Raw genomic sequence first — 24,963 nt, forward strand, 5'->3', positions numbered from 1 at the left:
GCAAATTCCTTTGGTGTTCAATTGTATTGCCTGACGAGGTGATATATGCATGCCCGCTGGCGTATAAGTAAGATGATGCACAAAGACAACCCTATTTGATGTAATCAAGGGCTTATTCTTTTATGTTGCCCTTCACATTCAGACAAGGGTCAATGTTTGTAGATGTTGGTTCCCTGACTGGTTAGAAGCCCAAAGACGCAAAGTGGACGTCAACGATTTAGCTATTGGTCTCCGAGTGGTCATATAGGCCGGCACTGTTCAAGGGTCCTGCATGTAAAGGGTTAATGTTTGTAGATGTTGATTCCCTGACTGGCTAGAAGCCCAAAGACCCTAAGTGGACATCAATGATTTAGCTATCGGCCCCCGAGTGGTCATATATGCAGGCACTGTCCAAGGGTCCTGCATGTAAAGGGTCAATGTTTGTAGATGTTAATTTCCTGACTGGTTAGATGCCCAAAGACCCAAAGTGTACGTCAATGATTTAGCTATCAGCCCCCGAGTGGTCATATATGCCGCCACTTTCCAAGGGTCCTGCATGTAAAGGGTCAATGTTTGTAGATGTTAATTTCCTGACTGGTTAGATGCCCAAAGACCCAAAGTGTACGTCAATGATTTAGCTATCGGCCCCAGAGTGGTCATATATGCTAGCACTGTCCAAGGGTCCTGCATGTAAAGGGTCAATGTTTGTAGATGTTGATTCCCTGACTGGCTAGAAGTCCAAAGACCCAAAGTGGATGTCAATGATTTAGCTATTGGTCCCCGAGTCATCATATAGGCCGGTACTGCCCAGGGTCCTGCATGTAAAGGGTCAAAGTTTGTAGTTGTTGATTCCCTGAATGGGTTAGAAGCCCAAAGACCCAAAGTGGTCATCAATGATTTAGCTATTCTATTGGCCCCCGAGTGGTCATATAGTCTGGCGCTGTCAAAGAGTCCTGCATGGAACAGGACTTTCATCTTTCATATGGCAAGGTGGACGTCTACTAGAGTCTGTGGAATACATTACATTACCTTCACTATCATCTTCTAAAGCTGGCCAAACACTTTATATACAGCTATCTCACCACAGACATGCATACTTGAACTCGGAGAGTTGAGTACACCACTCTCCGATGGAGGTCTGTGTCCTCTAAGAACTAAAGGCTTGTATATGCCTCATCCTATTCTTCCCTGGAAGCTGCTGTTGGCAGGCCCCAATACGCCCTGAATGGCAGGTCGTTCTCATTGGCTGACAATATTCTAATGTGAATGGCCAAATTAGCACTCAGTTATGGTTTGGATACCGCTATCTCTTATAAAAATCTCCCCAAATGCATGCACAATCAGAAAGGCAAAGGATGCTTTTGTTCAAATTGGGAGAGTGGACTAATGACCCCCATAGACATTAAACCAAAGTTGTACTAAATAGATGATATTGACAAAATCGATAATTTGTTGTATGGTGGTTAAGTATCAAGTCATCAACTTTTGGGTGATGAATGACCATGGTTGTCCAAAAGATCGATTGGGCATGTCAGATATTTTATCACGACTATCGTGCATGGCATAATGTGTATCTGCTGATCATTCGGAAAACTTTATGTCACTATCTCTACCCCATTATCGGAAATGTATAGCTTGATCGAAATGATATTTGTGCAATATAATATGGTTTATCGTTCTATTGTCATATCCTGTGTATGGCCAACTTAAGACAGGACTGGTGGTTGCCTATCTCCTTTGAAATGTTGAAATTCAACTACCTAATCCTATTCTTCCTCAAAACCTGCTGTTGGGAGGCCCCAATACTCATTGAGAGGAAGGCCTTTCTTGCTGGATGATATTATTCTAAAGTGTATGACCAGCTTGGCACTCAGTTATGCTTCAGATACAGTTATGTCTCCCAAACCCCCAATTCACGTGTATCCTCAGAGTGGACAAGGGTGTCTTTGTGAAAATCAAGTACGTTACTGTCTTCTCAAAGAACACAAGTATTGGGCATGTGGACAAGCAACTGCCTGATCCTATTTTTCCATAAAAGCTTCTGATGGGAAGCCACAATCCATATTGGGAGGCACCACATTTTCACCAGTTGGTATTAATGTGATATCCATGGTTAGCCTGAATATTTCACATTTCGTGAAAATACTCGTTATAGCCCAAGGACCCAAGATGTTATCACTCCATGCCTTTTTGCTATAAATGAGCAGGTAAAATACATAATTTGATATTGAAATTGTTTTACGAAGTCCTATATTCATCGCACATGACAACCTAGAAGGCAATTTTGTAACACAAGAAGCGTTCTAACATTTACGGATAATGCTGGGCTTTCTCCATCTGGGGTAGATTGAGTATGCTGCCCTTACCCTATCCAAATGTTCTGGTGAGCACCAGGGGCACATGCACCCTCATCTTCCAATAAAAAATAAAACTTTCAATTCTTCACGACGACCCCAGAAGATCTTGAATGACTCCAAATTATGCATTTGCAAAAGCCACGGAAACGATATAGATCAGAATCCATCCTATGCAACGCGATTCATGTGCATAAACAACACCGGCAGCTTTTGTCTGGTGCATTTAAATGAAAAGTCCCTCTAGATATTAATATGTGGACTTCATTTGCTCGCTTGCTAAGTCAGGGACTTATAACAAAACCTTTGTAAACAAAAGATTAAACTGAATCGAGCTTTAGAAAATGAAAGGAAAACAAGAGTCACATAATCACAGATCAGAGTGGGGCTGGTTAGATGGAAATCACTACAGGCTACTGGAGTGGAAAATGTTTAATTGAACTATTTCATTATGCAGGAAGTTTATGTTCCCTTTGCAAAATCGAAATACTTGTATCACTCCCCACCCCCACCCCCTTCCTTATTTCTTTAAGAAGTGTTATCTTTGATTTATTCCACCACTACATACAGAAACTCTCTGCTTTTGTAACGATTGGGCTTTATTGCAGGAATTTCCGGAATCAGAAGTAACTACCGATCAATCTTTACAATAATAAAAATGCGGCCAACATTTTATTGTATTTCATTCTAATTTTGCATTAAAACACTCGGAATAGTGTTCTGTACAAGGTGGAGTGGCAGTCTCATTTCCAGACAATCTATTAAACCTATCGGAATTTTTGAGACATGAGGCATAGAATACCTTGTACTTCTATATGCAAAAAGAGTCTAATAGGCTAGAATATGTCGATTGACCTAATTAATCAGTATGCACTGGCCGTCAGACAGAAAAAGGACCCTGTGCAAAAACAGTATATGGGGCCTTTTTGGGCCAATAACTCACCAAAATACACAATTCCACCTTCTCTGGAGGTAGAAATGGTCCCCCTCACTTCTTGGACCCTTGTGCAGATGCACAGATTGCACCAATGATATGTCCACCCCTGTTCACATAAAACTTATACATGAGACTAACGTCGGCCAAACCCACCAATATCAGTGAGATTGCCTAACAATCTAATGCATGGGAACCTTCCGAATTGCCATTAACAGTTAATGTTGGGGCAGATAAGGGTCTGGCAGTTTGATCTGTAAATTAATTTGTTGAGACTAAAGTCCCATTTATAGGGGAGTCGAGAGACATAGCTGATGGCTGATTGACTGTTTGGATGTTCACAATCATATGTATATGGCCAGCTTTAGGTTGGCCGAATTTGTCAATTTCGGAACCTTGGACATGATCGGACATGTTGAATCTCAACGCCCAATAATTTTGTTCTTGGGAAGATAACTCACTGCCAGTGAATGGTTCTCTCCATACAGAACATATAAAATCTATTAAAATTCGAGTCCTCAGTGGTTGATACCTTTTAATGGCTAACTGAGAAGATGGGAAAAAAAATAGCAGATTTCGAGCCTACTCAGGTTTCTTCATCAAGCCGAGTATAACACAAAGTCTGAAAAGTCACATATTTATACACAACAGGACATAAAGTCATGGGTGATGACTACCCATCCTCCATTGTTAGCACCCTGCCATACAAACCCAGATATCTTAGCTTCTTGTGTTTCTACTGTGACGTAGATGGAGGTTTAATGAGACGTTAGTCACTATTTTTTGGTCTTTGGCGTGACACATAAATATATGTTATCTATCTATCTACCTATCTATCTATCTATCTATCTATCGATCTATCTATCTTTTAGGAAGTAGGTAAGTAACACTGTATTACTAACCTTTGGTAACCGTTCAGGGTCTCCTGGATGCCTTGGAATAACTTTTTGTAATCTCTGGAATCCATAGTCTATGGTTGGTTCATTCAGTGCTGGAAAAAAATACTTTCCAATTAGATTTACACAACTAACATATTATATATATATATTGATTATACACACGTAAAAAACAATAATCCATAAAATAATCAAAAATATTCACATTAATATGTTGTACCTCTATTACTGTGCCTCTATAGGAAGTTATAATGGACCATTCATCCTAATTTACTGCATAAAATTTTGCAAAATGACTAATGATGAGCGAGCACTTCCATGCTTGATTGCTTGGTACTCGTAATGAGCAATCGGATGCTCAGATGGGCGCAACTCGAGAACCCAAGTATAATGGTCACTGGGAAACTGGGAAACATTCTTGTTTCCCATTGACTTCCATTTTACTCGGGTACTCGAGTCGCGCTCATCCAACTGCTCATTTTGAGTATCAAGCACCCAAGCATGGTAGTGCTCAATGAACACTAGTTACGAGTACTGAGCACTCAAGCATGGTAGATTTCGCTCATCACTAGTTACGAGTACTGAGCACCTGAGCATGGTAGAGCTTGCTCATCACTAGTTACGAGTACTGAGCACCCGAGCATGGTAGTGCTCACTCATCACTAGTTACGAGCACCCGAGCATGGTAGTGCTCACACATCACTAGTTACGAGGACCCGAGCATGGTAGCGCTCGCTCATCACTAGTTGTGAGTACCAAGCACCCCAGCATGGTAGTGCTCGCTCATCACTAGTTACGAGTATGGAGCACATGAGCATGTTAATGCTCGCTCATCACTAGCTACGAGTACTGAGCACCCGAGCATGATAGTGCCCGCTCATCACTAGTTATGAGTACCGAGCACTAAAGCATGGTAGTGCTCACTCATCACTAGTTACGAGTACTGAGCTCCTGAGCATGGTAGTGCTCACTCATTCACTCAGTTAAGAGCACCGAGTGCCCAAGCATGGTAGTGCCCGCTCATCACTAGTTACGAGTACTGAGCACCTGAGCATGGTAATGTTATCTCACCACTGGTTATGAGTACCAAACACCCAAGTATGGTAGTGATCACTCATCACTAAAAATGACCTCTATCCCCAATAATATCAAGATACAATGTGACTTTGTAAGCAAATAAACAAAAAATAAATAAATAAGTAGAACATGCAAGAAAAGCTCAAGGCAAGATCATCAGGTCATACACAGTACCGCACATAGACATGCTATGATGGCTCTATCAAGCAGAGTATTCCATACTAGCAGCAAATTTACGGCTAACTGGCAATTATGACATATGCCCGGCTATTGCCTGTTTCAGATTTATCCCTGTGGTCCTTTTTTGTCTAGCATATTGCCTGAGCACAAACTAGGCAGGAGGCGCACTTAATCTTGCACAGCTTTAATAATCTGTGAATGGCTGACTACAAACTGATGTAAGGCACTATCATTCTACTGCTGCAATCCACTAGCCTGGTAAAATTGCAGGCCACAAATAGTAATTAATCTTCCCCCCCACTCCCGCCAACCCCTCAAATTGTAATTTTGACTATGAACTGCTCGTGGTCGTAAATCAACGCTATACGCCGCTGTGTACAGTGCATGAATCATGATCGTGAGTGTGTTGGACTCCACACATTGTGTTTAACAAGCTTTAGAAGAAGTCGTAGGGTTTTATTATAGCATTGGCAGACTCCGACAAAAAAACAAGCCTGAAGGCCAAAGCGCTAGAGTTAAGATAAAAATACTTATTAGTGTATATTACCGGGTATTACAGATATCATTTTTATTCCTGGTAACTCTATAGTGAGAAGTGAAACATTCATCAAAGCTTATTCTTTTTTTTTTCTTGACAGAAGAACACGTCTCGGATTACTTACTGCTCAACTGGAAACTAAAGTCAACCGTAGATGCTTAGGACCCAAGACTGGGACAATGGATTGGTGACTTTTTCGAGCAAAACCTCATTCATGTTGGCTATGAATGACACCAAAAAATTTGGAATTTTTTTTTTTTTCAAATCATAGAAGCATATATAGTCAAAGTGGAATGGAAATGTATTTTGGTGTTGTCTAGTTTGTGCTTGAGTAGAGGGATGTCCTTTATTTAAGACCCTTATCAAGCAGTCAGAGCAGAGAGCAGCCACAAAGAGTGTTTCTCATTCTTGGAGGACTTTGCACATTTCAAGGACAACCCATTCAATGTGTAATGCTCCATGTCACCTGCGGAGGTGCTGTAGAGGAGATAAACACTTTCTATTGGGCTTCCCACAGATTACAGCTGCACATTAAGGGTCAAAATCATTCAGAGCAGAGAGGAGCCACAAAGAGCGTTTCTCTTTCTTGGAAGACCCTGCACATTTCAAGGACAACCCATTCATTGTGTAATGCTCCATTTCACCTGTAGAGGTGCTGTAGAGAAGTGTAACACTTTCTATTGGGTTTCCCACATAGTACAACTTATCGTTAAGAGTCAAAAGTTGAGATTGTGTTTGACCAATGATAGATTGGTCAACAGCTTTTACTCTAGACCCCCAATACGCAGAGTGTATGCTTTTTCTTAATAGGGAGAAGAAAGAATACCCTTAAAGAGCGACTGCCATTTTAATTTTTATTTAATATATATCGTTAGTACACACTTTGTAATATATATTATCAGAAAAATCTGCTTTGTCAATGTTGAAGTCAAATTTCTAGATCCTTCTCTCCCCCTGACCTAAAGCATTCTAATACACATTATCTCATTGGGTGGTGCATTCACAACTGGCAGGCCCGGTCACTTTAAGCCATCAACCCCATCTACGATTGGCTTAATATGAGGGAATCGTAGTGGACAACCCCTTAAAGATTGGTATTTGTAGTCAACGATGTTCGAAAAGATGAATTCTCTACGAAGTCATTTTTGTCTATTGATTCTTAGTCTACATGAATCCAAGCAGTCTTACAGAACACGGTAAAGGATGATGAACTTAAAATAAGGAAAACAGAATTATTAGCTATGATGACTAAAAAGTGTCGGAGCTATTTGTCTAAACAATTGAGCACTCATCTCGCGGAGAGTCGTCCGTTGTGTGCACTCGATAACATGACAGAAAGTTGAAGACTGCAATTTGATTTGACATTCCATCATGTATTCTGGAGACAAAGGTCCACATAGGAATGTGCAGTAAGACATTTTCTTGTTAATAAAGAATTGATCCAATGTATTGATTTTACATGACACGGCTTTTTCAGCGTTTTTTTTTCCCTGTTCCTGTCTGCAGCAAATGCAAAGGCTTTTCAAAAATATCTTGGCATCTGTGACACGGCAGAAGTCCTAACTCTCTCTGATGCATATTCCATATATATAGGACCCACTTCATAATCAGGTCATTAATCATCAAATGCTGTCAGCCGTGACTGCGGGGACGATTTGTCATGTCAGTACCTACGGACTACACCGGTGTGCAAGTCTAAAGTCTCAGATGACATCTCGGACTTGGAAAAAAAAAAAGGATTTTACCTATGAAAAAGAATCTTAAGGCGTGATTTATTAATACTGATGGTATTCAATTTCATTTATTACACAGCCAGTTCACAAACTATGGAAAATCACAGTTGATCTACACATCTATGAGTAGCATCAGGATGAGACGGGCTAAAAAAGGAACAACTGCACCAGGTCACCTTTTACGGCTTGCCGCTTTATTGAGTAAAAACACAGAAATACATCAGAATGGTTGCCTTTGGAGCTCAGATGGACTACAAACTATAAATCCCTCAGATGATTATTCAGCCCAGACTAAGGGGTACTTTGCACACTACGATATCGCAGGTGCGATGTCGGTGGGGTCAAATCGAAAGTGACGCACATCCGACGTCGCTGTCGACATCGGAGTATGTGAATCCTTTTTACTACGATTAACGAGCGCAAAAGCGGCGAAATCGTATGATCGGTGTAGCGTCGGTCATTTCCATAATTTCGGAAGGACTGATGTTACGATGTTGTTCGTCGTTCCTGCGGCAGCACACATTGCTGTATGTGAAGCCGCAGGAGCGAAGAACATCTCCTTACCTACGTCCCAGCTGCAATGAGGAAGGAAAGAGGTGGGCGGGATGTTTACGTCCCGCTCATCTCCGCCCCTCCGCTTCTATTGGCCGCCTGCCATGTGACGTCGCTGTGACGCTGCACAACCCGCCCCCTTAGGAAGGAGGTGGTTGCCGTCCAGAGCGATGTCGCAGGGCAGGTAAGTGCATGTGAAGTTGCCGTAGCAATAATGTTCGCTACGGCAGCTATCACAAGATATCGCAGCTGCAACGGGGGCGGGGACTATCGCGCTCGGCATCGCTACCATCGGCTTGCGATGTCGTAGGGTGCAAAGTACCTAAGAATTTAGTATGGTCCTAGATATAATTCCTAAGAAAGGCAGTCTAGATGGGCGACCAAACCAGACTATGAATTTTGGATGATAGTCCAAGGTATGGACTCAGTGTGGAGGAACGACCAATGTACTGTAGACTGTGCCACCAATTTATCAAAGCTTTTAGACCAGAAAATTGACATAAAGCACTTTAAAAAGTTGCAAAATTTTCGTGTAAAGCAGAATCCCACTAAAATGTTGTGACTTTTGCCATTTTCATGCCAAAGTGAAGCAGCTCAGTCAAACTGGGCAGAGTTGGGAAGGACTCACTTTTGGACAGGGTGTAATTATACACATCCATCAAATTCAGCAAAATTGTCGACGGTTCATATTTTAGAAATGCTACTAGAAGTGCACAACGGCAAACACCATTATTAAGATGCACTGAATTCAGTAAAGGGAATCTGTCAGCAAGTTTTTGCTACCTTATCTGAGAGCAGCATAAAGTAGTCAAAGAAACCCTGAATCAAGTGATATATTACTTAGATTACTGGGTGCAACAGTTGTGTCACAATCAGAGTTCTAATATGCAGCAGTAGCAAAACTGAGAAAACTAACTCCGCCCACACCAGGCTCTCTGTGTGCATTGTATATGACAGTGAGTTGCTAATCAAAGGAAGGGAGGATGCTCACAAGACCTGTAGTCCAGACAGTGATTAACTACTATTGATACAACCTTCATTGTGTGGAAACAACAGCACACAGCCTACTAAGTAATTCATCCTTTAATTCAGTGTTTTAGCCAATACAGTATGCTATCCTCAGATTACATATAAAAAACCTGTGACAGATTCCCTTTAAGTGGCCTTCTAATGAGTTTAGTGCATTGTACTCCAGCGAGCCCTTCATATTGAGTGGCATGTGCAATGCTATTCTTAACAAATCCGCCCCTATGTAATTTGGGATCATCCTAAATCCCAAGTTTAAGGCCACTTGGTGACTTTGGCTGGTCAACATGAATATTGCAATGTTTCACTGTAACATCGTGCCCATATTGTAGCATTGAGACGCAACCGTGGTGCAACTATTGCCAAGAATCTAAACTTTCTGGAATTTTGGGGGCAACTTTACAATAAATTTGTATCACTTGATATTGCAGAAATCTTTGGGTATTACTGTGATAAGAGTATAACATTTTCAATAAGGGTTGAGTAGTTAATGCTAAGTAAGGATCTTGTTTGTACCTTTTAATAAATATAGATAGGGAAAACAAAAATAAACCTTGAATGTTCACTATTGACCGAAGGCTATTTTCGCAGTTACCTCTTCATCAGTTTTCATAAATGTCTCTGTATTCGTCCTGGGCAGATGACAAGATATTCCCATGCTTTTGTAACACACTAGAGTTTCTCCTGCGTCTATCTAATTACTGTGACTGTTTGACTTAATGAAGCCAGCATGATGAAAGGTGGTCAAGAAAAAGATAGATGGCTTCATGCTATTGATTTCATGCAAATGTTAGTGACAGGTGATAGAAGCTTTAATGCAAGCTTTATGACTCGTAATAACTATAGGCTTTCATCTCAGAACAGATATTTCCATACGTTTGAGAAGCACTTATGGGGCCTTCCTTTTGTAAATGTAATTGAAAGTGTCATCGTGACCTGTCTCTGGATTCTGAAGGTGTCACTTCACACGGTAACGGAGGGTACGACACTATCGTTCATTGTTATTGCAGTGCAATGTGATGTAATTTATAGGATTTTTTGTGTGCACTATTCTACATTGAGATTGAAATGTCCTATGACTTCAATAATCATTTACCAACTGACTTTTTCCAAAAATGATACCGTCCTCAACCATATAAATTTACGTAATTCATAGTCATAAGTAAACATCACCTACACTATTGTTATTTGGGGCCATCAATGTTCTCTTTCTTCGAAGGTGGTTCCAACCTTCTCTCCGACCAGAGAAGCTGGTGGACTGTCTTACTCAAGTGGAGATCACTGGGAATTGACCTCTTTCTGAGCTTATTATGAAACAAAGGTTTGTGTTTTCCACTATCCAAATTCACTCTTCTCCAGAAGGAACAGATCGATCATATATCAGCCAAGTGGGAAACTCCTCCAAAAGGTAAAAAGAAGTAGACCAGTCTCTCTTCCTTTTGGAAGAGTCTCCAGTTTAGCTAATTTGCAATAGTTTTCTTTTTCTTATAGAGGAAAGCTAATTTACATTTTTTTCCCATGGAGTATTCATGGTAAATGAGACTTTGGCCGGGTTCATATGACACAGCTGTACAAAAACTCCAGCCACTAATTTTTGATGTCTGTGCAGCAGTGACCATGCGCTCATCCACATAGCTTCCATTTTTTTCCATGTAGACAATGTGAAAAATCGGCAATGTATGCTGGCACATTGGCTAAAATGGGTACCTTTGTTCTCCGTATGTGATTTGTGGCTCACATGGATAGCCAACACCCAAATTATCTGCACGTCAGACCGAGCTCTTAAATGGGTTGTCCACTACTAGGACAACCCCTTCTGATTCCACATGTTTCCACTAGGTAAAATAATAAAGACTATACTCCCCTCCTGTACCGAAGCCCTTCCAGTGGTGCCATGCCTCCCGGTGCCAGGACTCACATGTGGTTGTGATGTCACCCGAGCCCTACATCCAATCAGCACCATTTTCTTTCTCCCCGCCTTGAGACCAAACAAGATTATGAACAGGAAGGGAGTGTTACGGCTGTGTTCAGTTCCTGTTGATTGTTCGTTTGGTCCAAAGATGGGGAGACAGAAGCAAGTGATGATTGGACGCGGGGCTTGCTTGACATCACAACCCCACGTGAGTCCTGGCTCTGTTAGTCATCGCACCACTGGAAGGGTGCAAGTAGGGGTGGTGAGCATATGCTTCATTATTTTACATGGGGGAAACGCAAAATCTTAAGAGGTTGTCCTAGTAGTGGTGTCTTCTCATGAACCACCCAACTGCCCCCCCCCCGCTCAGGTTTTCATGATCATAGAAATATAACAAAAACAACCAAATTCATATCTGTCAGTAACCGAGAAGATTTTTCTCTAGTGCAGAATAAATGGAGAAAGTAAAGTTCCCAACCCGTTCATGCCCACCCTGCAAGGACCAAAACTCATAGAAACACGGTGAAAAAACCCCAAAACTATGATATTCCACCCTGCTGTTTGACAAAACGAGGAGAAGAAGAGATTTCAATGGCAAAATCTTCAATTGAAGTAGGAAACATAAGACCTTTTCCACACATCTAATAAATCGCGAGTGTGCGAAGTTTACAAGCCAAGAGCCCAGCAGAGCCGGGGCAAGGCACTGGCACGTCCCAGTCACACAGTACTGAGCTAGGCCAATCAATACCACTTTCCTGTTTTAGAACTGGGTAATTATGAGGTGGAGAGATTGCCTGACCTTTCACCTGAACTGCATTACTTTGCTGATATTAAGATAAATTGCCTGATTTTGGGTAAACATATGCTGCAATTCAAACTGTCAGCACTGGTTTGCTCAGGGATAATTTGTATTGATCTCCCAGCGTCTTCCCAATTTTGCTTACTGACCTCGTGGATAATTAGAGAAAGGAGCCTTGGGTAACTTAAGAGTCATGGCTGAAGAAGAATTACATGAAAGAATACAGCCGACTGTGTTTATAATAATATATGTAAGCTATGCACAGTGTGGCGGTATGTCTAGCTCAATGCATAACAACCTCCGTGTGCGAGCGCCAGTATTAGGTATCAGCTGTTATCATCTCTATTCACGAGAAGCCCTGCAGCTACTACTCAATCATATTAAATCCCATATAATATAGAAGTCCTAATATGGCTTACGTTAGAAAAGATTTGATATTGCCTAACGTTTTATCCAAGATATCCATTGACTACCAAAATTTGCCAAAATGCACAGTAGGAGCTTGGATTAGTATATTAATGGAAGCAACTGTTTGATATAAATCTATTCTGTAACCTAATGGTCCCACTTTTGCATTTTGAGAATTTCACAAGGATTTTAATATCTCAACAGAAAGTTGATGTATTCTCAATAAGACACAATGCCCGATAGAGTAAAGCTATTTTTTTTTTCCTTTCAAAGCTTGTCATCTTGCCCCACTTATCTCGGAAAATCTTAAGCCAAGAGAAAAGGTAACGAAGGACTCATCTGTCTATTTTATAAAAAAATGTCAAATTGTTAATAGTTTTGCCCAAGGTGTCCGAAGACTATCAAAATTTGCCAAAATGCACAGTAGGAGCCTTGATTAATGAATTAATGGAAGCAACAGTTTAATATAAATCTATTTTAGAACCTGTGTCCAGTCCACCCTTATATTTCTTCGAATTTTATTAAACAGGTTGTCTGAGACTTTGACATTGATGACCTATGTTTAAGATAGTTCTTCAATGTCCGTTCAATGGGGATGCAACATCCGGCATTGCCGTAGATCAGATCTTCCTGGTAGCAGTGTTGGCCGAAGCTTCACAGCACAGCTCCATCAACGTAGGGTATGGCACAACTATCCCCAATTGATTCAAATAGGGGGTGAATATTTAATACCCGGACATGGCCACTATACAGTTTACAGAGCTATGATTTGCAGCTCCGCAACTGAGTATTCCTTTCCGCCGCCGGTACTGGGAACAGCTGATCGGCAGGGGTGCCATGTGTCATACCTCCCCACCGATCACACAGTCATTTACCTATCTTAAAGGCCCCGTCACACTAAGCAACATCGCTAGCAACATCGCTGGTAACGAACAACTTTTGTGACGTTGCTAGCGATGTTGCTGTGTGTGACATCCAGCAACAACCTGGCCCCTGCTGTGAGGTCGTTGGTTGTTGCTGAATGTCCTGGGCCATTTTTTAGTTGTTGCTGTCCTGCTGTGAAGCACAGATCGCTGTGTGTGACAGCGAGACAGCAACAACTAATGTGCAGTGAGCAGGAGCCAGCTTCTGCTGCGGCTGGTAACTAATGTAAACATCGGGTAACCAAGAAGCCCTGTCCTTGGTTACCCGATATTTACCTTTGATACCAGCCTCCTCCGCTCTCACTGCCTGTGCTGCCGGCTCCTGCTCTGTGCACATTTAGCTGCAGCACACATCAGGCAATTAACCCGATGTGTGCTGTAACTAGGAGAGCAAGGAGCCAGCGCTAAGCATTGTGCGCTGCTCCCTGCTCTGTGCACATTTAGCTGCAGCACACATCGGGTTAATTAACCTGATGTGTGCTGTAACTAGGAGACTGGGGGCTGGTCACTGGTTGCTGGTGTGCTCACCAGCAACTCGTGTAGCCACGCTCCAGCGATCCCTGCCAGGTCAGGTTGCTGGTGGGATCGCTGGAGCGTCGCAGTGTGACAGCTCACCAGCAACCTCCTAGCAACTTACCAGCGATCCCTATCGTTGTTGGGATCGCTGGTAAGTTGCTTAGTGTGACTGGACCTTAAGACTAGGCCATCAATGTTAATGTCCCAGACAACTCCTTTAAGGACCTTAATGTCTTACAATTGAAAACTGATATTCTCAATCAGACACAAATAGCATAACGAACGCCCAATAGAGTAAACCATTTTTTTTCCAACGTTGGTCAACTCGTACCACTTGAGCCAAGAAGAAAGGTAATACAATTCTGTTTAAGGTTTTTAATGTCTAACAATAAAAAGTAGATACGTTCTCAATCAAACACATATAGAATAACCAACGTTGGTTAACTAGCTCCATTTATGTAGCAATATCTTGAGCCAAGAAGAAAGGAAATATAGTAAAAATCTGTTAATTTTATTTAAGATTTGATATAGGCTGTAGTTTTGCCTAAAGGGTCCATAGAAAGCCAAAATTTGCCAGATTGAAATGTTCAATAGGAGCCATGTGTATCGATGGTTGGAAACAACAAATGCAAACACCTTCAAATTTACAATTCTTCACAATCAATTTCTCATAAACTCAATACAAACTCGCGTAGATACATGCAGTATAAACAATACCGACAGAGTCAAGCAAACAAACTGGTCATCTTGCAGTTTTGATCTTGAGATATATTGAGTAGAGGCGAGCAGACCTGTGGGAGTTTGGTTTGGAGGGGTTCAGCTGGACTTTAGATAAAGTTCAGTTTGGGACATGGACTTGACCTGAACCCCAAAGGAAGTCACTGATTGGGCAGTTCGGGTTCTTTGCCCACATGCAGCCAGCCATGAACAGATCACATCCAGGGGCGGATGGGTTGGGTTTTTCAATTTTTTTTTTTGGGTGCACACTACACCCGATCGCGCTGTTGTTATCAATCATGGCAAGTGGCTCGCCCTGGGCCCAGCACAGAGTGTACCTGAGCACAGTGATGCTTGCTCCAGTGGTGTTCATACGTAAAGCTCCCGATCTCCGAACCCAAAGTGTTTTTTTTTTGTAAAGTCTGTGTATAGTACTAACACCAAACCTTGGGTTATCTCATCTCTAATTCGAAGTTATTGCATTAAGGGGAGAGATCGAAAGGGCCCATGTGTATTTCCAATACAGTAGGCAGTAATCGGCCAACAAAAGCTTGAATGAACACATTGAACTACTGTAACATTAAAGTTCCTCTGGTTCTATAGTATTTATGTTTTCAACTTTTAACTTGTTGGTTCTAGAACCAAATACATAATGATACCAAGAATAAAAGCTGAAAATTAGTCTTAGAATTTTCCTTGGTGAGAATGTGATCCTTACCATAATTATAGTCAAGGGCTTCGGGCTTATGATTTACTAAAACGGACTAATTGGAGGGAAAAAATATATATATTGTCGATAGATCTTTGAGTCGGAAGACAATTATATCATTCAAGATATGACAGATTTCCAGCGTGTTATATCAGAAGTCATAAAGCAGGCGTCCCCTGTGAAATATCTCTATATTAACTATGCCATAAGATATTAACATTCCTCATTTAACAGGAGGCCTTTTATCTGTTTGAAATACATTATTCGTCCTTTTAGAGATAAACTGTATTAATATCCATTTGAGCAGGCTACCGCGGCCTAATGCATAGTAATTTTGGTTGGAGAGCTGCTATTTTAGAATAGGGAAATTACACAGCAATAAAAAGCTGAATGAACAGGGGAGCTGAAAAGGAGAGAATCACATTCCATGCCAAATGAGGCGAGCAATCAGACGGCCCCTGAAAGAAGCAGATATCCTGTTATCATATGCAGGCCAAGATCCAGAGCGGGTCACACAAATAGGGACTGACGTGCCCAAATATACTCAATGATTTCGAGACCATGAAACAGCCTACAGCTCGAGGAGGATACATATTTAACTACTTCTGAGTGCTTTGGAGTTAATCGGCATGCTCTACAAGCATTCAAGTCATAAGAGGAGAAACAAGCTAAATATTTAAGTCACTCTAGTGTACTTGGGGGATTAATCATGGCGCAATTGATAAAAATTTAACAGTGTGTGATGTCAGTTCACGTTGAGACGCTAAAGCCAATGTGGCAGGAGAAGACGGTATGACGGGTCCATCATGGAGCATTGACTGGGAAAGAACACAATGAAAAACATGTTTTGTAATAAAGGGTGATAACCATTACTATTATTATTACGCCCTAATAACAGTGCCAGGCTTATCAGAATAGCTCTGTGACGTCTGACTGGGTTCTCACATATACAGTACACATTCTTCATCCTGTGATCGGTGGCAGAATAAGGCTACGTTCCCACGATCAGTATCGTTTGAGTTTTTGCACATTAGTATACTTGCATTTTGTGACCATTTTTGACACTACATTTTTATCACGTTTTTGATGCTGCGTACGTATGATGTATGAAATAAAAATTAAAACAGTGGTTACGCTATACGTATACTCTTCTTTCCCCTCTATAGTTGAGCAGGCTTTTCTCTTTCTTTTTCTTTATAGTTGAATGTTCTTTTTATTCCAGAGTAGTTGAGCATGCTCATCATTCTTTCCCATAGTTTGAGTGTAATCTTTAATCTCATCCATAGTTGAGTAGACTCTATTCTTTTCTATAGTTAAGTTTGCGCTTTATCTATAGCTGAGCATACTCCTTATCCTCCTCCATAGTGGTGCATACTCTTTATTCTTTTCTTAACCTGAGCATGCTCTTTATCTATAATTGAGCATGCTCCTTATCCTTCTCCAAAGTAGAGCATACTTTTTATTCTTCCCTATAGTTGAGCATACTCCTTATCCTTCTCAATAGTGGAGCATACTCTTTATTCTTTTCCCTAGTTGAGCATGCTCATTTTTCTTCTCCATAATTTGAGTCAGCTCTTTAATCTTTTCTATAGTTGAGCATGCTCTTTGTCTATAGTCGAGCATACTCTTTATTCTTCTTTATAGTTGAGCATACTCCTTTTGTCTCCATAGTTTAGAATATGATTTATTCTTTCCCATAATTCCATAGTTGAGTATGCTCTTTATTCTTCTCTATTGTTGAGCATACTCCTTTTCCTTTATAGTTGAGCATGCTCTTTATCTATAGTTGAGCATACTCTACTTTTTCCATAGTTGAACATGCTTTTTATTCTTCTCTACAGTTGAGCATGCTCTTTATCTATAGTTAAGCATACTCATTCTTCTTTATAATTGAGTATGCTCTTTATTTCTCCCTATAGCTTAGCATGTTCTATATTCTTATTTATATTTCAATCTACTGTTGTTTCTTTTTCTTCTTCTTCTTCTTTTTCTTCACATCTGCCCTTGTCCCTGTGGGGCCTACAGTGTGTTTAGTTAACACATGCATGGGTCAGTTCCATAGACAGCCACTTAACTTTTATTATGGAAACCCCAGGACACCAGGGAGCCTATGTGAATACAAACTCTTCTTCAACTCTTATGACTCTTCTTCAATGACTTATGACTCTTCTTCAATGACTTATGACTCTTCTTCAATGACTTATGACTCTTCTTCATTCTTATGACTCTTCTTCAATGACTTATGGCTCTTCTTCATTCTTATGACTCAGTACTCGAAGGCAAGAGTGGCGGTGGTCATCTACTTAAATAATACATACCAGAAACTTTGCTAATAATCCATTAGTATTATTGGGATGAGAAACCTTCATAATGGAAAGAACACTTAGATATTTCTAAGCGGATTTCTAATTATCAACTCGTGCAAATGTTGCTCTCAAGCCAATGTGTAGTGGTTCCCATCCTTCCATTTAGCTGCGTGGTTGGAAATAGAAAGGAAAATTCTGTAATGCAGGAAGCAAGCTTCTTTTAGCACTGACACGCTATTGTTTTAGCAAGTGTGCAGCCAGCAAAAGAGATATTAGGAATCTGGAGCTGACACACATTTTCCTCCTGACAGAAAAGCCTGACTACCATAATAATAACAGGAAGGCATTCATTTGCTTTATTCCAGCTGCTGGTTGCAACCATTAAACCAGTTCCAGTTTCATTTTAATAATGACCATCTTCCTGTAACTTCCCAATCATGCATTTGTCATAATGCAGTCATTTTCTGGTTACGAACAGATCCTGGTAATGAGGTAGTTTTTCACATTAGAGGCCTAACTACATAATAAGAAAATCTGCAGATCCATTTTAAGGGACAAAAGAGAACGTCAATTAAAAAAGCCAAAAAAAAATAAAAAAAAATAAAAATTGGGGAGTTGTTAAATAAGATGTAGCCTTTTTTTTCTCCCTGATGTAATGCGTGTAGCTTGGACTTGAAGGAGTCTTGGACTGGATGAGCGCAGGTCGTAATGTGTAAAAATTAAATAAAGTAAAATTAAATTGCTCGATTCGGAGACATTCCTCTAGAGGGTGTTAGCGATTTCAGTGACAAAGTGCTATTTGCTGACAAGTAGTTTACACATTAACCGCCAGAATCCAGGGGGGACAGATGCCAATAGCAATTATATCACCTTGAGGTTATTAAATGTCCTACTGATAAGTAAGTAGGTGAACTTGACCAGGTGTTAAAGACTGCTGTGTTCAAATGATTGTCTGGTAAAGAATGTCTTTTTATTCCCCTGATCGTCTGCCATCGCTTTGATTTCAGAAAAAAATAAAGTTACATTAAGTAACATCTCGCCACGGAATTCAAACCCGAATAGGTCCAAGCTAAAAGTCTTGACTATTTCCTTAAAAGAAAAAAAAATGCTACAATCTCCCAAAAAGCTCTTATTTTTGCCCCCAACACTACGCCACTTAGAAAAAACCTTAAAAACCTGAACACAACGCTAAAGGGGGCTTTACACGCTGCAACATCGCTAACGATATATCATCGGGGTCACAGTGTTTATGATGCACATCTGGCGTCATTAGCGACATCGCAGCGTGTGACAGCTAGGAGCGACCTAAAACAATCGCAAAAAAGACAAAAATCGTTTGTTTTGGAGAGGTCGATTAATTACAAAAAAATCGTTGTCAGGTAAGTAGCGATGTTGTTCCTCGTTCCTGTGGAAGCACAGAGCGCTATGTGTGACACCGCAAGAGCAACGAACATCTCCTTACCTCTGTCCCACCGGCAGTGAGGAAGGAAGAAGGTGGGCGGGATCTTCGACCCACTCATCTCCGCCCCTCCGCTTCTATTGCCAGCCGCTTAGTGACGTTGCTATGACGCCAAACGCACCTCCCCCTTGAAGGAGGGATTGTTCGGCGGTCACAGCGACGTCGCTGACAAGGTATGTGCGTGTGACGCTGCCGTAGCGATAATGTTCGCTACAGCAGCGATCACCACATATCGCACGTACGACGGGGCGGGTGCTATAGCTAGCGATGTCGTAGCGTGTTAAGCACCCTTTAGTCTTTCACTTTATCATCAACTGTCTCTACTAAGTGCATTTCATCTACAATGGAACCTTGGTTTACGAGAACAATCCGTTCTGGGAGTGTGCTTGTAAACCAAGTTAGTCATCTAGCAAAGCAAAATTTCCCATAGGAAATAATGCAAGCTCAGACAATTCGTTCCACAACTTGTTCAATGTTCCATCCTGGTCCCCTATTGTGCCATTCCACACATGCACAAACACACACAAACACACACAAAGACACACACACGCACACACACATATTATGCTCACCTTACCTTCCGTTCCATCGCTGGCCTGCCGGTTCTTGTAGTTCACCGGTACAGGATGTGTATCAGGTAACCATCACAACAATGGAAGAACTTCCACTGCCAGAGCGCTGATGTCAAAGGCAGGAGCCACATGCTTCTCATTGGTCAGCGTCTGCCTTTGAGAAGTGGCTGACAGCGGAAGTTCCTCCATCGTTGCGATGGTTACCCATACACATCCTGTACCGGCGAAATACAAGGACCAGCAGGCCGTCGATGGAACGGAAGGTAAGGTGAGCATAATATGTGTGTGTGTGTGTTTGTGTGTGTTTGTGCGTGTTTGTGCGGACTTCAAGAGCGGGTCTGAGCGCAATGAAAGTACGGAACCGGAAGTGTGTGCGGTGAGTATTTGCTCGTACAGCAAAGCTTGCTCGTCAATTGAGTTACAAATTTACAAATTTCTCGTATGGCAAAATATTTGCACACCAAGTTACTCGTAAACCGAGGTTCCACTGTCAGGAAAGCATCAGGCCATGGCGGGTGATACCAATGCGAGACTCACACGAGTCATACACAAGTGGAAAAAAAAAGCATAAAAGATGCTACAATCTTCCAAAATGCTTTTTTCCCCCAATGTGGCCATTTAGCATTGTATTCAAGTTTTTTCTTTATTCTAAAGCGGGCTTTACACGCTAAGATACTTCTAGCAATTGCTAGCGATATTGTACGCAAAAGCACCCGCCCCCGTCGTACATGCGATATCGTGTGATCGCTGCCGCAGCGAACATTATCACTATGGCAGCGTCACATGCACTTACCTGGTTGGTGGCGTCGTTCTGACTGCCGAACAATTCCTCCCTCAAGGGGGAGGTGCGTTCGGCGTCACGGAGACGTCACCGCAACGTCACTAAGCGGCCGGCCAATCAAAGCGGAGGGGCGGAGATGAGCTGGACAAACATCCCGCCCACCTCCTTCCTTCCTCATTGCGGGCGGGACGCAGGTAAGGTGAGGTTCCTCGCTCCTGCGGTGTCACACACAGCGATGTGTGCTGCCGCAGGAACGAGGAACAACATCTTTAAACAACCATTAACAATTTTTGGTTTTAGGACGACCTCTCCATGGTGAACAATTTTCACCACTTTGGAGGACGTTTAAGGTCGCTGGTAAGTGTTACACGCTGCGATACCGTTAATGACGCGTGATGTGCGTCACTAACGACGTGACCCCGACGATAAAACATTAACGATATCGTAGCGTGTAAAGCCCCCTTAGGTCTTTCACTTTATGATCAACTGTCTCTACCAAGTGCATTTCATCTACAAGAAAAAAAACAAAAAGGACCAAGCTAAAAGTCTTGACTATTTCCTTAAAAGAAAAAAAACATAAAAGATGCTACAATCTCCCAAAACGCTTCTTTTTTTTTTTACCCCCAACACCACCCTATTTAGAAAAAAAAAAACTTGAACACAATGCTAAGTCTTTCACTTTATCATCAACTGTCTCTACCAAGTGCATTTCATCTATAAGAAATTCAGATGCTTGGGAAATTAAAATTTCAAAGATCTGCTGGAAAAAAAAAAATCAATGAGATGAGATCGATGCTCATAGAAATTTCATGAACTTTGAACCAATGTGGGCATGATGATGAGAAGTGGTCGGAATCTCATGTTGCAGATAGTTCCCCGCACAGATGAAATACAGCCTACGGGGCTATGAAGTGGTATACATTTCACAAAGGCTCCACTTTAATACTTTGTCAGACGGAAAGAAAAAAAAAGAATGAATGAAATTAATTTTTAGTCTATTTCGGTAACAAGTGCATAGATTGAGGGGAGGAAAGAAAAAAATCCTTTTTTTTTCAGGTGACGTGTTTGTAGAACAGGATCTTAAGAGCGCCTAATGCTTTGTACATTAACACTGCAAAGAAATGAAATCAGTTCCCTTTGCAGCCGATCGCAGGTGCAAATTAATATTGTAAAATGAAGATCAATACATGGACAGGGCAAAATCAATAGTGGCTAAATTATTGCTGCATTTTCCTCCTCATTCAAGATGAGTTGTGTTTTCCTCTCAAAGTCAATACTTTGCAGCTTTTCTCATTAATTTCTCAATAAATTTGGCAATGAATTTCAATCACAGGACTCGGCAGGGTAAGCCGAGCATAGTGAGGTGCGTAGGGAACACAAAAGGCATGGAGGGGCTGAAGGCATTATTCATTTGGAGTCAGCCTTGCTTGTTGAAGCAGCACTAATATCCTTGACTTACTAAGTCTACAACCTACAGGCTATTACAACCTATTTAGTGTAAAAATGTAAAAGAGGATTTGATCCTATTGTGTTCCATTTGACAGAGAGCTGGAAACTGTACCTTAAAGAAAGGCAATTTTTTTTTTATCCAATACAGTGTTTGGACGCTTTGATCCCTTTGGGCATTCCCAAAATCCCAACTGTGAATTCCCAGGGAATTGGTATTTTAGAAGGTTGTAAACACTTCACGTGTAGCTGATAACACTATAGCGGGCCATATACATGAGATAGCTGTCGGCCAAACCTTTGCTATGTCTCCCAACCACCACCCCATGAGCCAAACGCTCATATATTTCATATATAAAGTGGATAGAGGAAAAAGCCACTGCCATCCATTTATGGCCAAGGCTCATCTACACTGAACCAGCAGGATTGAGCATTGACATCCAAACTGCTAGGTCCTTCTCTCACCCAACATCACCCATGAGGGGAGAGTAGGGAGACCCCCTTACAGAAGGAAAGTATAAAGCCACTGCCATTCATTTAGGCCAAGGCTCATCTCCACTGAAAACAACAGGGTTGGGCATTGACATCCAAACTGCTTGGTCCGTTACTCCTCCGACATCATTCATGAGGGGAGAGTAAGAGACCCCCTTACAAAAGGAAAGAAAAAATCCACTGCCATCCATTTATCACCATGGCACATCTCCACTGAAAACAACATGATTGGGCATTGACATCCAAACTGCTCGGTCCTTTACACCCCCAACATAATCCATGAGGAGACAGTAGGGAGACCCCCTTACAGAAGGAAAGGAAAAATCCACTGCCATTAAGTTATGTCCATGGATCATCTCCACTGAAAACAACAGGAATAGGTATTCAAAGCCAAACTGATTGATCCCTTACTCCCCAACATCATCCATGAGAGGAGTGTAGGGAGACCCCCTTACCAAGGGAAAGGAAAAAGGCACTTCCATTCATTTATGTCCATGGCTCATCTACACTGAAAACAACAGGATTGGGAATTGACATCCAAACTGCTAGGTTCTTCTCTGCCCCAACATCATCTATTAGGGGAGAGTAGAAGACCTCCTCACAGAAGGAATGGAAAAAGCCACTGCCATCCATTTATCACCATGGCTCATCTCCACTGAAAACAACAGGAGTGGGCATTGACATCCAAACTGCTCGGTCCTTCTCTCTCCCAGCATTATCCATGAGAGGAGAGTAGGGAGACCTCCTTACAAAAGGAAAGTAAAAAGCCACTGCCATTCAGCTATGGCCATGGCTCATCTCCACTGAAAATAACAGGATTGAGCATTGACATCCAAACTGCTCGGTCCTCCTCTCCCCCATCTTCATCCATGAGGACAAAGTAGGAGACCTCCTTACACAAAAAATGATAGTCCAGTCCCTCCAAAATCATCAGTTTGACTTTTCTCTAATGGACATGAAGGCCTTTAGGTGCAAGTTGTTAGTCGGGAGAACTCAATCCCTTACGGTTCTAGTTCCAACATGTTAGTTATACAAGAGGCTATGTAATCTGTTTTATTTTTTGTCTTGAGAAAAGCGCCATTGTGGTGCCAAAATGCATTGGGCCAATGATGAACCATTTTGGAACACAATGGGCTTCTCATTTACAGTCCATTATGATATTATCTTCCTCTACTATTAAGTAATCTTAAGAAAACTCCTGACACTGCATGGACCCCAATGTCAAAGTCACCTTTAAAGATGGCATCACACCACTTAGTAGCTTATTATTAAAGAAGACCTATCACCAGATATGTCTGTTTGCGTAAACACTTGTATTTACCATAATACGCTAATTATGGGGCACGTCTGTTATTGCTCCTAAAATATTTACATAAATTGACAACTGGGTGTTACCATTTCTCTTTGTCGGTACACAGTCTGCTACTATGAGCACTAATTGGATGGTGTCAGATAGCGCCCCCCACTTGTAACACACAGTTATCAATTTTTTTTCTAACAGAAGAACGGCATAATACTGAGTTCTAATGAAAGGTTCTCTAGAATTGGGTTTTTTATGGGACTTTTCACTTCTTACATTTACAAACTCTCTCGTTTATCATAAAGTTTCAAAAGATTAAAAAAAAATGGAAAAAAAAATCAATCAATTTTATATTTTATAATATCTCTTGCAAAAAAAAAATCTGACTTTTACTCAGAATTGGAAAACGGAAACCTTAGGTCTAAGCCTAGCTCAAGGCAGCAACCTATAATCTGCTAACTTGCCGAGTTGCATAAATAAATGAATACGCTGCCAAGGAATGATTGACATTTGGCCCGAGAACCTCTCCTGTCATGGACGACTTGAGTGATGCTGGAACCTAAGCTGTTGATGACTTGGTGTATACACACTTATATATGAATGACGGTGACTGGAAGCTGAATAGAAGCAGACTGGAAAGCCTTATGAGACTTTGGTCGAAAAAGCTTGATGTGGACTTGATCCCGAGGACACTTATATCATTGAAAGGGACAATCACTAAATCATGGAAATGTCGTGTGACACTAAAAAAAAACCCCATAGCTGCTCGATTTTCCTGTTACACAAAGGAATTTCCTGGTGGATGGCTATTGTATTGTGCTGGAACAATTATGTTTACACTTCGGACACATGATGTTCATTTATAGCTTATTATGGTGCCAGCGAATCGACCAATCCCAGCCCGCAGGTACGGAGCACCGAGTAATAAAATGGGCTATCAGTTGCACTGACTTTACACTGAATACTTTGCCTTTTGGCAACATGTAATACAATATCTGAAACAGATGCTGATGTCGGATTATGCCAGAAGTGTACAACAGAGACAACACAAAGAGCTGAGGCCAACTAGGGATAAGACTAGTGGCAACATTTATGAAATATGTGATTTTTTTCATGTAAGCAAAACCTCTGCTCGTCATGAAGAACACCAGAGTAGACCTGGTCTATGGGGTCTACAACATTATCTCACCTTCATGTTTTATGATGTTGACCAGGCAAAGTATGATGTAACATAAAGTAGCATACATATCAGGTATTGCTAAGTTTTTTAAACATTTCACCCCTCATTAAAATACCTCAGACCTGCTGAGTTTTCATGTATTTATATGACTCCATTCCAAAAACACTGCGGAAA

At 41.3% G+C, this 24,963-nt stretch overlaps 1 protein-coding gene across 21 annotated transcripts in view; it reads right to left on the minus strand.

The window, feature by feature from the left end:
* The window catches only part of EBF3 (EBF transcription factor 3), a 213,166-nt gene that overhangs the window by 21,233 nt on the left and 166,970 nt on the right, over positions 1-24,963 (minus strand). For all 21 annotated transcript variants that reach the window (XM_075348454.1, XM_075348459.1, XM_075348453.1 and 18 more), the window contains exon 11: positions 4,170-4,258. In XM_075348454.1, the coding sequence (XP_075204569.1) occupies positions 4,170-4,258 (89 nt within the window). The remainder of the gene's footprint in view (positions 1-4,169; positions 4,259-24,963) is intronic.

This window comes from Anomaloglossus baeobatrachus, chromosome 5, assembly GCF_048569485.1.
Source record: "Anomaloglossus baeobatrachus isolate aAnoBae1 chromosome 5, aAnoBae1.hap1, whole genome shotgun sequence".
NCBI classification, from domain to species: Eukaryota; Metazoa; Chordata; class Amphibia; order Anura; family Aromobatidae; genus Anomaloglossus; species Anomaloglossus baeobatrachus.